The sequence below is a fragment of the Condylura cristata genome, unplaced genomic scaffold (assembly GCF_000260355.1).
Source record: "Condylura cristata isolate star-nosed mole 26May11 unplaced genomic scaffold, ConCri1.0 scaffold00005, whole genome shotgun sequence".
Lineage (NCBI taxonomy): Eukaryota > Metazoa > Chordata > Mammalia > Eulipotyphla > Talpidae > Condylura > Condylura cristata.
In genome coordinates, this window is record NW_004567106.1 from 45,291,707 (window position 1) to 45,306,584 (window position 14,878).

The 14,878-nt window shown below is 34.1% G+C and overlaps 1 protein-coding gene across 2 annotated transcripts in view; it reads right to left on the reverse strand.

Moving 5' to 3' along the window:
• COG5 (component of oligomeric golgi complex 5) overlaps nucleotides 1-14,878 on the reverse strand; it is a 146,031-nt gene that overhangs the window by 46,198 nt on the left and 84,955 nt on the right. For both annotated transcript variants that reach the window (XM_012720930.1, XM_004676929.2), the window contains exons 12-13: nucleotides 3,245-3,449; nucleotides 2,588-2,749 (exon numbers count right to left, since the gene is read on the reverse strand). In XM_012720930.1, the coding sequence (XP_012576384.1) occupies nucleotides 2,588-2,749; nucleotides 3,245-3,449 (367 nt within the window). The remainder of the gene's footprint in view (nucleotides 1-2,587; nucleotides 2,750-3,244; nucleotides 3,450-14,878) is intronic.

Below are 14,878 nucleotides of genomic sequence, written 5' to 3' on the forward strand. Positions count from 1 at the left end.
GGCTGTGATTAGGAGAGTAAATTGTGTACAGATTTTTAAAGTAGCATTCTTGTTAATACTGATAAGTGCAATTAGAGAGTGCATATCACAGACATCTGCAAGGAAATAAATGACAGTTCTTAAATGGAAATGATGACCTTGAAAGGATATAGGCTAAAAATATAAACTACACATGATACATAAAGATACTCAGTTTCTGTAGAAATTTTGCCAATTCAAGCAGTTCTGTATATTGTAGCTTTTTAAATATATCAAAAGCATAACAAAAAAATTTGAAATTTTAAAAGAAATGAATAAAGTATTTCTTCATTATGCTGATTTCAACTTAACAGTGGATTGTGACATTTGAGAAGACAGGCCAAAAAAAAAAAAATGAAAAGAAGGAAGAAAGCACAATGGACTATGGTGGGAGTATATGGGTGTGGTGATGGGTGCACTACAGTGGTGATACTGATTCGGTGGGACCCTTATAGAATCGCAATTAAGTAGTATATAAATAAATTTACTCATAACAAAAGAAAAAAGGGTTAGCTACTACAAAGGTAAATAAAAGTAAAGTGTTTAGAAAGACCATGAAAGAATACTAGGAGTTAAAAATTACATTAAAAGCCAGACATTGATGGGGAAGCAAGAGAAGTAATTATTGTCTCTGAAGTAGAATAAATACTGGTATTAATCAAATGTCTATGAAAAAAGAGTAGGAATTTGAGGCAAAACTAGTACATACATTGTGTGACAAAAATGCCATTTAATGTAAGAGACATTTTATTAATGCTCACTTTTTTTTCAATGCTCACTTTTAGGTTCTATTAACCAGAACTCCAAATTACATATGGTTAGCATAGTCAAACTGCATAGAAGATGCCTTTTTAACATTTCCATAAACAGTTCAAAGAGATAAATTGAATCCAGGATTGTTTTTGTCACTATTATACTAAACAGGTAACAGAGACCTTAGGATAAAGAGTCTACGGTCAGGTCTTTGGAAAGTCAAAAAAATTGTGGAGAAGTTTAGGAACAAATTGTTGGACAATTTAGACACTTCTTTACTTCGTATTCTTTCTGTGTCGTCAATTTTTATGCTGATTTTCATTTATCAAACTATATTCAGTCTTATATTTTTCCTTTGACAAAGACTATTAAATGTTTATAACCATTTCCGCCTGCTTTCTTACTCCTGTAACTATAAAGATGCGCTTTGTATAGCCTACTCATGGTTTTTGTTTTGTTTTGTTCTGTTTTGTCTTACTCTCACATTCCCCAGGAACACCACCTTTAAATTTGCATTCTAAAAGAATCTAGAGATTTCTAAATGGTCCTATATTGACTACCATTTTTACTCCACAAAATATTCTGCAAATGCACAGGACCTACTGTAATGACAACTTAAGTATGACAGAAACTGAGATAGTCGCAACTGTATTGAATAAATTATGCTGATAACCATTAACCTGAAAAATGTCTTGAGGCAGTAGTATAACTACATTGTCTGCAAGCATTCAGAAGGCACCTCTATTCTGATATCTCCCCTTTGAGAGTTTAAAAGCTGTCACATTCACTTAGAAAGCTTAAAATAGCAAATAGAAGTAAACTAATCAGGATTATAATCCTGTGTGTGCTGAGAATTACTTTCAGGATTAAGACACAAAAACATTAACTTTTATGTTTTATCTCAATTTATAAAATTATTACTATACTCACTTTCCTGCAGAATATCAAAAATTTATTATGGCATAAATAATTAGGTTTACCAAACATGGAGCTTCCCTACGACCCAGCAATCCCACTCCTAGGTATCTACCCAAAAGACACAAAAACACTGATTGAAAAAGATACTTGTACCCCCATGTTTATTGCTGCTTTATTTACAACTGGGAAAACATGGAAGCAGCCCAAATGCCCAAAAGTAGATGACTGGATTAGAAAGATGTGGTACATATATACAATGGAATATTACTCAGCAACCAAAAAAGAGAAACACATGTCTTTTGCAGCAACTTGGATGGAGCTGGAAAAGATCATGCTTAGTGAGATAAGTCAGAAAGAGAAAGAAAAATACCAGATGGTGTCACTCATAGCAGGAGTATAGTGGACCAGGCGAGAAAATAACAAAAATAATGAACAACCATATACCAGAGACTTTTTGTGGGGGTGGAGTGGGGGATGGGATAAAAAACGGGGGTGGGGGGGAAGGGAGGGAAATGCACGGGACTATGGTGGTGGCACAGGGGTGATTTGGTGATGGGAAACCCGCGAGGATTACAATCGAGATGGAAAAAAAAATGTGCAAAATGATGTAAAAATAAACTTTGTAATAAAAAAAAGTACAATCGATAAAAAAAAAATTAGGTTTACCTTGCATCCTGACAAGAATAATTAAATAGACCATTTTTATACTGTACTTAAATGGTTTTTAAACTGGGACCCAAGGTACTCAATACATGTACTCCATCACTGAAAAACTCAGGTTTAATTGCAGAACTAATTACTTGGACAAATTGAGATAAATTAAAAACGTACTACTATGACACATTACTATCACATAAGGCAAACATTTTATGGCATCCTTTATATAAAAATCACATACCTTCCTATAGTTTTAATGATACCTTCAAGTTCATCTGCAGATGGAGGATTACGACCCCCCGGGGGGAAAACCAAGTTGATAGGATCAAAGAGTCGAGATAAAGATTTTGATAAATAAGCAGCTTCAAAAGGTTGCAGTGAGTCTTTCAAAGCTTTTTCTGGACTGTGGGAACAAAATTAGTTAAAAGTGAACTTAAATTTCATCACACTAAGTACCATTATATTAGGCTGCAAATACCTTTCTTAAATGTAACTCAATATGAACAAAAAAAATTTGCTTAACAATAGGAGCCTCCCTGGTGATCCAAGAGTTAGGTGTCAGCATTATGAAGATATCTGCAGCCATTTCAGCACAAGTTCCATCCCTGGGCAGGGAGCTAACCCAGATGGTACAGCAGACCTTTCCTATCTCATCCACTGCTCCTCCCAGAAGTATATTTCTGGCAGTCTACCTATTCTCTGCTCCACACTCTATCTCTGGTGAATTCTCTCTCTCTCTCATACATACACATACATGCACACGTACACACCCCACACCTCTGGTCTACACACCCTAGCTCTTGTATGCATAAATAAATAAAATAGCAATCAAAATTTATATAAAAATAAAAGACAACACTCAATATGCCAACAAACAGGTCTGATTAAACAAACATACTCATAATCTGGTCTTTTAGGTAAGAATATGCCCTGCATATCATCTTCTATGTGTTGTAAGTCAACATGGAGATCTGTAGTTCCACTTGCATTAAATTTTCCTTGAATATTTTGGCTGTATTGTTGAAGACGTTTCCATAAATCATTATAAAGGCGCAATAATTTAGGGTATTCTCCTTCAAATGCCTGTTTTAAAAACATAGAAGCTGCCAAGTAAAATAGTGACATGAATTAGATAAATGATAAATAATAAAGTGTAATAAATACTGACTTTGCATACGAAGATGATGCCACATACAGCCTAAACAAGCCAAAAATGGGTTCCAATAAGGAGCTTTATAATAATGCTAATAATATTAATTTTTAAAAATTCAAGCTTAGGGCTCTCCCTGGTGGTGCAACAGGTTAAAGCACCGCATTATGAAGCTCTCAGAAGCCACTGCAGCACGAGTTCGATTCCCCGCCAGGGAGCTGACCCACATGGCATGGCAGACCTCTCCTTACCAGCCCGCTGCTCCCCTCAGCAGTGTATTTCAGTAAACCTGCCTGTTCTGCTCCCCACTCTGTCTCTGGTAAACCCTCTCATCCATAACTCTGGCCTATACCCCAGTTCTGTAAGCATAAATAAATAAATCTTTAAAAAAAATCAAGTCTAGCCCAAGCAGGGAGCCTCTACTAAGAAGACAGAAATTATTGAAGCTGTTTCATGGTTCATGGGGCCATAATAAAAAATTTTAAATTAAGGAATCACAAACTGGTTTCCCATGGAAGATTTACTTAGCTGTGAGTTATAAGAGAAGCTGGGGTATTATATCTAAAGCTTCAAAAAATAGAGTAAATTATCCCTTGCGTTTGTGGAAACATATGTGAGGAAACCAAATGCCAACTGGAGAAAGAGAACATACCATAAATATAGTCAGGTCTTTCTTTTCATGAAGACATCCACCAGATTCTTAAGTTACATGAGGTAGGAGTTAATAAGCAAATCTTAGATGGCAGAGCTAGATTAACCTTAGGGCTGAGGAAAGATTTTCTAACTTCTCAGTTCAAAGCCTGGGAAAAGTATGTCCCCAAAAAGGAGAATTAAAGATAGACTGAGTTTTACTTAAATAGCAAGTGTCCCAATCCAACTCAACTCTAGAGTCTATTGAAATGACCAACCTACATAAAACTGGAGTGCCAGAGAAAGATATAAAGAATCCAACAAAATACTTCAGAATACGTAAGTAAATCTTATGAATCAATAACACAGACAATTCCATAGAAACTATAATAATTTATAAAGAACCTTCTCCAAATGATTAATAAACAAATAGCAATATGAATAATATCATTAATCACAAAGGAACTACAAATTAAAACCAAATATGACTCAATTATACACCCACCATAATACCTAAAACAAGTAACAGAAAATACCAAGTATTATAAAGGAAATAGAAAAACTAGTGTTCTTATATACTGCCAATGTGTGTTTAAAATGTTTTAACAACACTGGAAAACTCTTTGAAAGCATCTACTAAAAGTTGAGCACATGAATATTCTTTGGTGTACTATGTTAGTGTCCTATAGCTGTTGTAACAAATTACCACAAATTTTGAGTCTTAAAATAACACAACTGTATTCTCATGTAGGTCTAGATGTCGGAAGTATAAATTGTGTCACACTAAGTCAAAACCAAGATGCCAACAAAGCTCTGTTCATGGGCAGTTTTCCCTTGATCTTTCCACCTGCCTCCATTCCTTACCATGTGGAGCTTCTTCCGGCAATTATATCACTCTGACCTTGGCTTCCATAATCACATCTCTTCCCTTTGACACTCCTGCCTCCTCCTCATGCTTTTAAAAAACCTTAATGACTTACACTGGGCCCAGCAAGATAATCCAGAACACTCCTTCCACCTCAAGATCCTTAAACTACATCTGCAAAATCCTTTTGCCATGTAATCACTGGAAATCTCTGAGAGGGTTATTACTTGGTCAATCACACCTATTTTTCTTCCCTAAGTTTATTTCCAACAGAGGACAGAATTGCCATAGCAATATTATTTAAAAATAGTTCAAAATGGGAAACCACCAAATGCCCATCAATAATACAGTAGATAATGTATTATCATTGATAATGCCCTACATTTGCATGCAACAACATGGAAGATTCATAAACATGGTGAGCAAGAATGATTAGAGAGCAAATGCAAAAATAGAGTACAAATTAGATCATTTTGCTTGGTTACTCTTGTTAGAGAAGGGCAGGCAGAAACTAGAAAGGACATAAGGGGACTTAAGTTGTGCGGTAATATTCTGCTTTTTGACCTTCATGTTCGGTTACACAGATATGTTAAGACTTGACAAATTAATTTAGGCCTACAGTAGGTAGGTAAAAGATAAGGTATTGGCCTTATATTTTGATAATCCTTTTCCTTATTTTCTTTTAATGGACCTTTAATCTTTATGAGGATTATACTTTAATATATATTTCTTAAGAGTAATAAGACAAAGAAGTGCTTTAAACATGGAGTTTTTGTAACTTTCCTGTTTTAATGCGATATAACTAGTACACTGTTATATCACTGGACTAGTCTAAGGCAGAGATAGTGTGTGTGTGTGTGTGTGTGTGTGTGTGTGAGTGAAGGATTTTAATAAAAAGTGGTAAATCAAATTTTTCCTACCAAAGAAAGAATCCGAAAAATTACACCTGATGATAGATTAACTTTATCCCAGGTTAAAATAAACTTCTAGTATTTTCTGAAGACACCTCTTAATAGTCTTCAAAAACTGTATTTCTTTTTCATTAAGTTCCAAGTTTTCTCCTTTATATACTACAAGGTGCATAAGATGGTTTTTATAAGTTCATAGGAAATAATTAGTAAAATAATACTTCAAATGCAGGGATTGAAATTCTGAAATGTATTTAAATAAGGACCTAAAATCTCATAGGCACAGCACAGTAGGCCCTCAAATGATGTTATGTTCAATATCATTTTGTTGTAACATTGATGAAAGAAAAAATAATCGCAGCCAACATTTATACATACAATATTATTCTACTGATCTGGTTTGTTATCATTTTACTTAAAGTTCCAATTTCCGATAATCTATGGACAATGCAAAATAAGAACCATAAGTGGCAAATAAAATTTTAAAACTATATCACAGTAAGATCTCTTAAAAAATTTTTTTTAGAAAACTACATTTAAGAAACTTTTCAGAACCACATAAAATATTTATTCCGCTATATATGAGGAAGAGTTGACTTCTGACTTATTACTATATTCTACTAAATATAAAGCATTGTGCCATATATTTCAAGTTTTAAACCTTGTTCCTTATTTTAAAACATGTATCTCTTTAGTGTCCCTCTTATTCAGATTTGATTTTCCTAAGCATTACAGATATATAATATAGTCCTTTTAATTGTGTGAATCATTTCCTTGATTGCTCAAGTTTTGAAAAAAATAATACTATATAAAGGAACTTTTTTTAAAAATTTAAAAAATCTACTTGCTAGAATATTTCTTTTTTCTTTTTTTTTCTTTTTTTAAAGATTTATTTATTTGTGCATACAGAACTGGGGTACAGGCCAGAGACTCAGGGGTGGTGAAAGACTTCACCAGAGACAGAGTGGGGAGCAGAACAGGCAGATCGATGAAGTACATTGCTGAGGGGAGCAGCGGGCGGGTCAGGAGAGGTCTGCCACGCCATGTGGTCACCTCCGGGGCAGGTGGGAATCGAACTCATGCGGAAGTGGTTTCAGCTTCATAGTGCAGTGCTTTAACCCGCTGCGCCACCAGGGAGGGCCTAGAATATTTCAAAATACATTAAAAAATGTTTCTAAGGTCGCTAACTTTATGAGAAAGCACTGGCATCTTTCTTCCTTGATTCCTTTCTCTTTTCCTTCCAACCTACTTTCTTTCTGCCTTCAAGGCAACAAGCTATATTGAAGCCTTATGTATGCAAGGCTTGCTATGACCAAAACAGTATACTATCTCTAATGGGTTGTGAAATCCAACCACAACAAATGTCACCATATGTTAGAAAGTGATTAAGAACTATGAAGACAAATATAGCAAGTAAAAGACATTCAAAGAAAATCATCAGACTACAAAGAATTGTTTTCATTTCAAAAAAGCAATTTTTGTTAAATCAAAATACATATACATGTTCTACGCCACTCAGCTGGTGAATAAACATTATTATATGGAAACTATAATAAAAAACAATAGACAAAAGTTTAGAAATTACCCTGGACGTAACATTGCCCACAGAAAATAAAAACAGCAGACTTTCTACAAAAGCTACTTTAAACATTCAGGGAAGCAAGTTCAGATCCCTTTCTCTTTTGAATTAAGTAAATGCATTGTTTGTAAAAGTCCTAGATTGTATCTTGTTATATCTAAAACTTCTTTTTACTAGGCATGAACGTTTATAATCAGAAAACATGTTCTGAAAGTAGAAAATTTTTCCTTTAGATATTTTCTGCCAAAATATTACTTACTTAGACAATCTGTTACATTGTGTATAATTTTCAACTCTGCAGATGGTTGCATTTCCTTAATATTGCCTGTCTATAATTTTAAGAAGCACTTCAGGGACTGTATGTGCTATACAAAATGGGAAAAAGGTGTTTTACAAAAAACTTACTTTGGAGTTTTCCCAAAGGAAGTTATTAAAGTAATAATATTATTAGATGTAACAGGCTACTCTGAATGTGAAATATTAATGGGATTTCCTGCCTAAAAATACTGAATTCCCTTGGTAGTTTCTTTGACTACACAAGTCAAACAGGCTCCTGATAAGAACAGAAAAACATATACTGGGTTAAGTAGTTAACAGCTATGCCACTGCATAGTTAATGGGGACAACTGGAATAGAATGGTGGAAGATAGCAAAGTAAACCTAGTTTAGAAATCAAAAATATGAAAATGAAGACAAAAAATGCAAACTACTCTTTGAGAGGAAAGATTAAATAGCAACCAAAAAGGAACTATATAGCTTTATTTCAACTTTTTTTTTTTTTAAAGATTTATTTTTTTTATTTGTCCATACAGAACTGGGGTACAGGCCAGAGGCTCAGGGGCAGTGAGAGGCTTCACCAGAGACAGAGTGGGGAGCAGAACAGGCAGATCGACGAAGTACACTGCTGAGGGGAGCAGCGGGCAGGTCAGGAGAGGTTTGCCACGCCATGTGGTCACCTCCAGGGCAGGCGGGAATCGAACTCATGCTGAAGTGGCTTTAGCTTCTCAGTGCAGTGCTTTAACCCGCTGCACCACCAGGGAGGGCCTATTTCAACTTTTTTATTAAGCCTGTAACTTGGCTTATGAAGGTAAGAAATCAAAAAAGGAGAAATGCAAGGAAAAACAACAAAGGTCCACAAAATATGAATAAAGTTGCAGACAGGACATGGTAAACAAAGCAGGCTCTAATACCACTAACAGAGTGGCTTTGAAGAAGAGGAAAATTACTTTACCCTCAGGCTCAAAGGGAAGAAAGGAGCTTTCTTTGGAGGAAGGGTAAAGGATAAGATATGTCTTGATGGCCCAAAAGACTGGTTTTGAGAGTTAGCAGGCTGGGAAAAAGGAGAGAACATGTGAAGAGTCCAAGGGTTTGCAGTAGTTAAGGAAAGTAAAAATGACAGCACACACCATGTAATACTTTAAAATATACTTTTAATCATTTTTCTTAAAACTATGTGAGTACTACTGTTGATGCTAAGATGAAATAATAATAGAGACTAGAATTACCATCCTATCTGAAATAACAAAAATAAGACAAAATATATTAAGTAATGGTCTTAAAAATACATAATGTCATGCAAAAAGGGCAATGATCCCCAGGAATCCGGTAACAGATGAGGTAGACCCTGTGATTGCCCCCAGCTTATTTCCTTGAAGGAATATCCAGTTTACGGCACAGGAAATGGGAAGGACTCTCAGTCCTACTACACAAAAGTAGTAGGACTACTTTTAGTTCTTCCTACCAGGAAGAGCAAAGCAATGAGAGTTCATAGGACAGAGTACCAGAAAGGAGAAAATTATACAAAGAGAGAAATATAGAGATCTGCAAATAATTCATCTGAATAGCAAAACACTGTAACAGACTGTCCCCAGGAAAAAGAGAAGTTCCAGGTTTCCTGCCCCACCCAAAAGGAGGGTGGAGCTAAGGAGAGGAGAAGAATCTGGAGAGGAGACTAGGAGGAAGGAAGCAGGATGAGGAGCCAGAAGGAGGCACATGGAGCAGAGAGACATGTGAAGAAACGGCTCTTGTTTCTTGTCCTGGACTGGTTGAAACAAATGTGGGTGAGAGACAGGTGGGTGGTTCACTGTGGCAGCATTTATCTTGATTTTGATTTTGCTCTTTCCTCCCAGACTTCTCTGGCCATTGTTGACTCTGCTATGGGTCCCCGCTGGCAGGTGCTTTAGACTTGTGGTTGGCGTTCAGACCTTTCTTTGGGTCAGTCCCTTTTGGGTAGACTTTTACCTATGAGGGGGATGGGTAAACTTTGGGTGTTTGATTTAGAAACTATAATCTTTGTCATTTCTGCATTGCATACTCATTGTATTAAAGTTCCTTTCCATTAAAGGTCATATATGTTTTCTCTTGAAGCTGTGGATGGCAGAACCTATTCAGAGCAGGCAGGTCTGGGGGTTCAGTGATACCCACCTCCCTGCCCTGTAACAACACCAGTCAGCACATGTATGTGAAGAAATTTCCAAAGTCTGGGGGTGAAATACACAAAATAATAGAGAGATCATACCCACATCCACACAAGTCTAGAAAGATTATCAGGTGTTACTTAAGTCCAGGACGGAAAACCTCATTAATTCACAGAGTATCTAGTAAGCTGCTAAGCAGAAAGAAATACCTTAGTAGGGAATAAATAGCCTTAGAGAAAACACTGCTTAGGTTTTGCTAAAACATCTTGAAAAACAAGACTGAAAAAGACTAAATTATTTCCAAGTAACTTGAGAGTACCCAAAAATAACATTACTTATAAGAAGACAAAAGTAATAGTACTTAACACAGAACAAGGAACAATACAATGCTTGATAGCCAACCAAACATTAATAGATATCTAGAAATACAGAAAAATATTAAACAGAATGAGAAGAGAATTTAATCACAAGATCCAGAATTGATCTCACACTGGTGAATGAAATATCAGACAAGGCCATTTCTATCCCAGTCTCACTACCTAAACTGACCCTCTCTTAATTCTCAGTGATATGGTAGGGAAAAGTTTACCTTACATTAAAGAGTTTACTAAAAATGTGCTAAATTTGCAAATAAACAATATTGGAAGAGGCAATGTCTACAGGTCAAAGGTTGATTAAGTATGCTACAAGTCTTTAAAAATATTGTTGTAATAGTGAGGTAAGAAAGTCAGAGTACAAATTAAATTCACTCATTAAAGAAAGGAAGAAGTACTGACAAAGAAATACAATGTGAAAAGTGAAATATTAAATAGAACTTCATTATGATAATTGTTTTCATGGAAATCAATTATTTTCACACATGGAGAAGGATGTAACTGAAGGCTAAATTTATATTACTACATTTATTTGAGAAATTATCTCTTAAAACAACCATGAATTTTCAATTTCAAGCATGTCAACTCTAAAACCTCATCTAGTTGGGAAACTTAATTATTATGTTAGAGCAACAAAATATAGCCTATTTGAAAATAACTATTGATATTATCTAACTCTTAGTGTAGGGTCAGTTCCAACAAGTAACAAGCAAGTTTCAAATTTCTAATTTTTGGCTTTTCTTAATTTTAATTACAATTGTGTCTCTACTACTCTTGTGCAATACAAATGCTATCATATTGATTTCTTCTGTATTTTCCTTTGGATTTTGTATAACAGAAGTCCTCAACCTGGGAGAAAGGTCACACACGTCAAATAAATAAATGGGGACCAAAAGATCTGTGTCTCTATAATTGAACTTGCTTGATCTCAGGATTAACAACAGAATTTTATTTGGGCAATATTTGCCCTTCTGGTGTAAGTTAAATGACTCTAGTGCCTAACAGCTGCTGTTGAAGCTAGTATTTTTATTCAGTTCTGCAATGTTATAATACCTTTTGTTATTAAAAATGTCAATGGAACGTACATGTGCATCCACTGCTGAATTTACTCTTGTGCCATTTTTATAAGTATAATAATTTTGCACAACCCTTCAAAAAAAGAAAAGAAATATTAAACAAAGGAGCAAAGAAATATTAAACAAATGAATAAAAAAAGAAAGAAAATAGAGAAAAAACAATGAAACCAAAATTAATAAGCCTCTGGTCATGATTATTAATAAAAAGAAGAAAAACAAACTAATGTTACCAGGAATGAGATATGGCAGATTATGCATACATTCAGAGGATAATAAGGAACTGTCACAAGCAACTTTAAATCAGTAAAACAGAAAGCTACAATGGACTAGAAAAATTCTCTGAAAGACATAACCTAATCTATCAAACTCAAGAAAGAAAAAAATAAATGGAATAATCCTGTATTTATGAATGAAGTTGAATTTATAGTAATAAACTTTCCCCCACAAAAAAATGCGAGGCCAAGATCATTTGGCCTAATGAATTCAAACACACATTTAAGGAAGAAGTAACACCAATCCTACACAAACCATTTGAGAAAACTGAATAGGAAGGAGTACTATTATTCTGAATCAATCCTGGAAAAACATTACAAGAAAACTGAATATCAGTATCTTGTAAAAAGATAGATTAAAAAAATTATTTTTGGGGTCCTCCCTGGTGGTGCTGCAAGTTAAAAGCACGGCACTCGGAGGCTAAAGCCACTTCAACATGAGTTCAATCCCCACCCCGGAAGTAACCCATATGGCACAGCAGACCTCTCCTGACCTGCCCGCTGCTCCCCTCAGCAGTGTACTTTGTCAGTAGGCCTGTTCTGCTGTACACTCTGCCTCTGGTGAATCCTCTCACTGCCCCTGCACCTCTGGCCTGTACCCTAGTTCTATATGCATAAATAAGTAAATCTTTAAAAAAAATTTTTTTTGAACAATTTAAATCTAGCAATCTAGAAGAGGATAATATATTTTGATCATGTGGGGTTTATCCAAGAATGTAAGGTTAGTTTGAAATTCGAAAAATCAATGTAATTCACCAAACTAACAGAATAAAATAATTAAACTCATTAACTATCTGACCAAGTAAATGGATGGAGAGAAAGCAATGGGAGAAAATCAACCATTCAAAGTAAAAATTCTCAACAAACTAGAAATGAAGGGAACTTCCTCAACCTGACTAAAAGTGCCACTAAAAAATCTAAGTTATTATATTGAGGTTGACAGAATGCTTTTCCACTAAGAATGTAAATTGGTTTAAAAAATTTAATTCTACACTGTTTTAGAACTATTAATGCAGTAAGAAAAACAAAAAATGAAAGTAACCATATTGGAAAAGATGTAAAACTGTCTTTGTAGACCTCATGCTTATTGATACAGAAATATCTAAGAAATTTCCAACTATTAGAACTAGTAAGTAAGGCTAGCAATACAAGGGTAATACACAAATTCAATTTTATTTCTATCTTCTAGTAATGAACTAAGGTAAAATTTTAAATGAATACCATTTGTAACATTATAAAAATATGACAGTAACAGGTCTCAGAAAAAGTTTCCTAGACCTGTGTACTAAAACACTGATAAGAGAAAATGTGAAAGACCTAGATCAATGGAAAGAATTATCAGACTTAAGGACTAAAAGAGTTAAAGTTGTTACAATACGTCTTCATTGCAAATTGGTCTATAGAGTGGATGCAATGTCAAAATGCTAGCTGTTTTTATGGAAACAACCTAATTCTGATTTATTAAAAGGCATAGAAAGGGTATATAGTAACTGAAATTATTTTGATAGTGAAGATAAAATAGGTTTTACACTTTTAGTGACTTAAACTGGATGGTATTTATACTAACACAAACATGCAAAATAAAATTGGGGAAAGGAAAATTCAGAAATAATGTCACACATAGATAACCAAGTAATTTCAACAAACTGCAAGGACAATCAAAAGATAAAGCACAATCTTTTAGATCTACATGCATATAAAAAAAAGTTACTTCCCAAAGAATCAAGTAAAAGTTATAGAATAAATTAGAGCAGGAAAAATTTCCCTGCTTAAAGATTTCTAGATTTTAAAAAAGAAAAACCTAATGCACATTATCAAAGAAAAACTGATAAATTAAAATTTATCAAAATTAAATGTTTAATATTCGGGAAATATGATGAAGAAAGTTAAAGGGCAAACCAAGGGGAATATATATGCAAAATACACATCTGAGAAAGGGTTCTAAGTCCAGAATATATAAAGATCTCTTAAGAAAATAGTTGAAAATATACTCATTAAATGTTCAAGAAATTCCACTCATACATTCACCCAGAATGAAGATAAATGTCTACAGAAGACTTGTTTGAAATTACTATGATAGCTATTTTCATAGTAACCTCAAACTGCAACAAACCAATTGTCCCTCAACTGAGAAATGGACGAACTAGTTATAGTCTACATCTATACAATGGAATACAAATCAGGAATAAAAAGGAAATGGATTACTTAAGTATTAAACAACATGGATGAATCTTAAATGAGTTATATTGATATAAAAGCACATACAATTAAAATTTTATAATATTCTAGTAAAAAATAACTTTCACTGCCAGAAAATTGATCATTTGTTTCCAGGAACCAAGTGGTGAGAGTAAAGAATTAACTACAAAGGTACGTGAGGAAAATGAGAGGTGATGAAAATGTTCTCTATCTTAATTGTGATGGTGGTTATGTGCATGTGAACATTTGTTCAAAATTTTCTGTTTAAAATATTGAATTTAACTATGTACTACTTCTAAAAACAGCTGACTAAAACAAATATGGGAAGATAGAGGGAGATGGAGAATATTCTCTCAGTAATGTGATTTGTAGAAATAAAAGGAAAAGAATGAATCCTACATAAACTACTTAGGTTCTGTTTAGACACACATGAATGAAAACCTCCATGATCACTACCTCGCTGCGTACTTTAGTATGAAGTAAGAAATGGTGTGAATTGTTCAACCTGGTGTTGCCAATGACTACTCTAATAGTGTTAACATTTTCTACCTACTATCAGTAAATGTTTGTGAATGTGAATTTAATTATACATACATTCTTCACATCTGTTTAAAAAATCTAGGTAAATTCATTGCTCTTACATACAGTAATTAGACAATGGCATTCATGAAGATGTTCGCTAATTTGTATATCAGTGTTTAGAACCACCTGTGCCATTATTTCATGAAATAACAAATTAAGAAAAAGTTTTACAGGTCGCATATATTAATTCATGACACAGGCATTTTATCTGTCCATCAAATCTTCATGTTTAACTATAAGAAAAAAAGCTATGAAGTCTGTGTATTTTAATATCTTTTAGTTTAAGAATTAAAGTAATTCTACTTTCAAAATCAACTGATACTCTTCAAACAGGAAGAAGTCAGTCAAAAATCTTCTATATTTGAAATAGGAAAAATTCACTTACGCTTGTACAGAGTTTTATTCTAAATACAAATTAGAAGTCATATGTAAAAATTAACTTATGAAACTGAATATACAGTTAACAATTTCTAGAGCTGA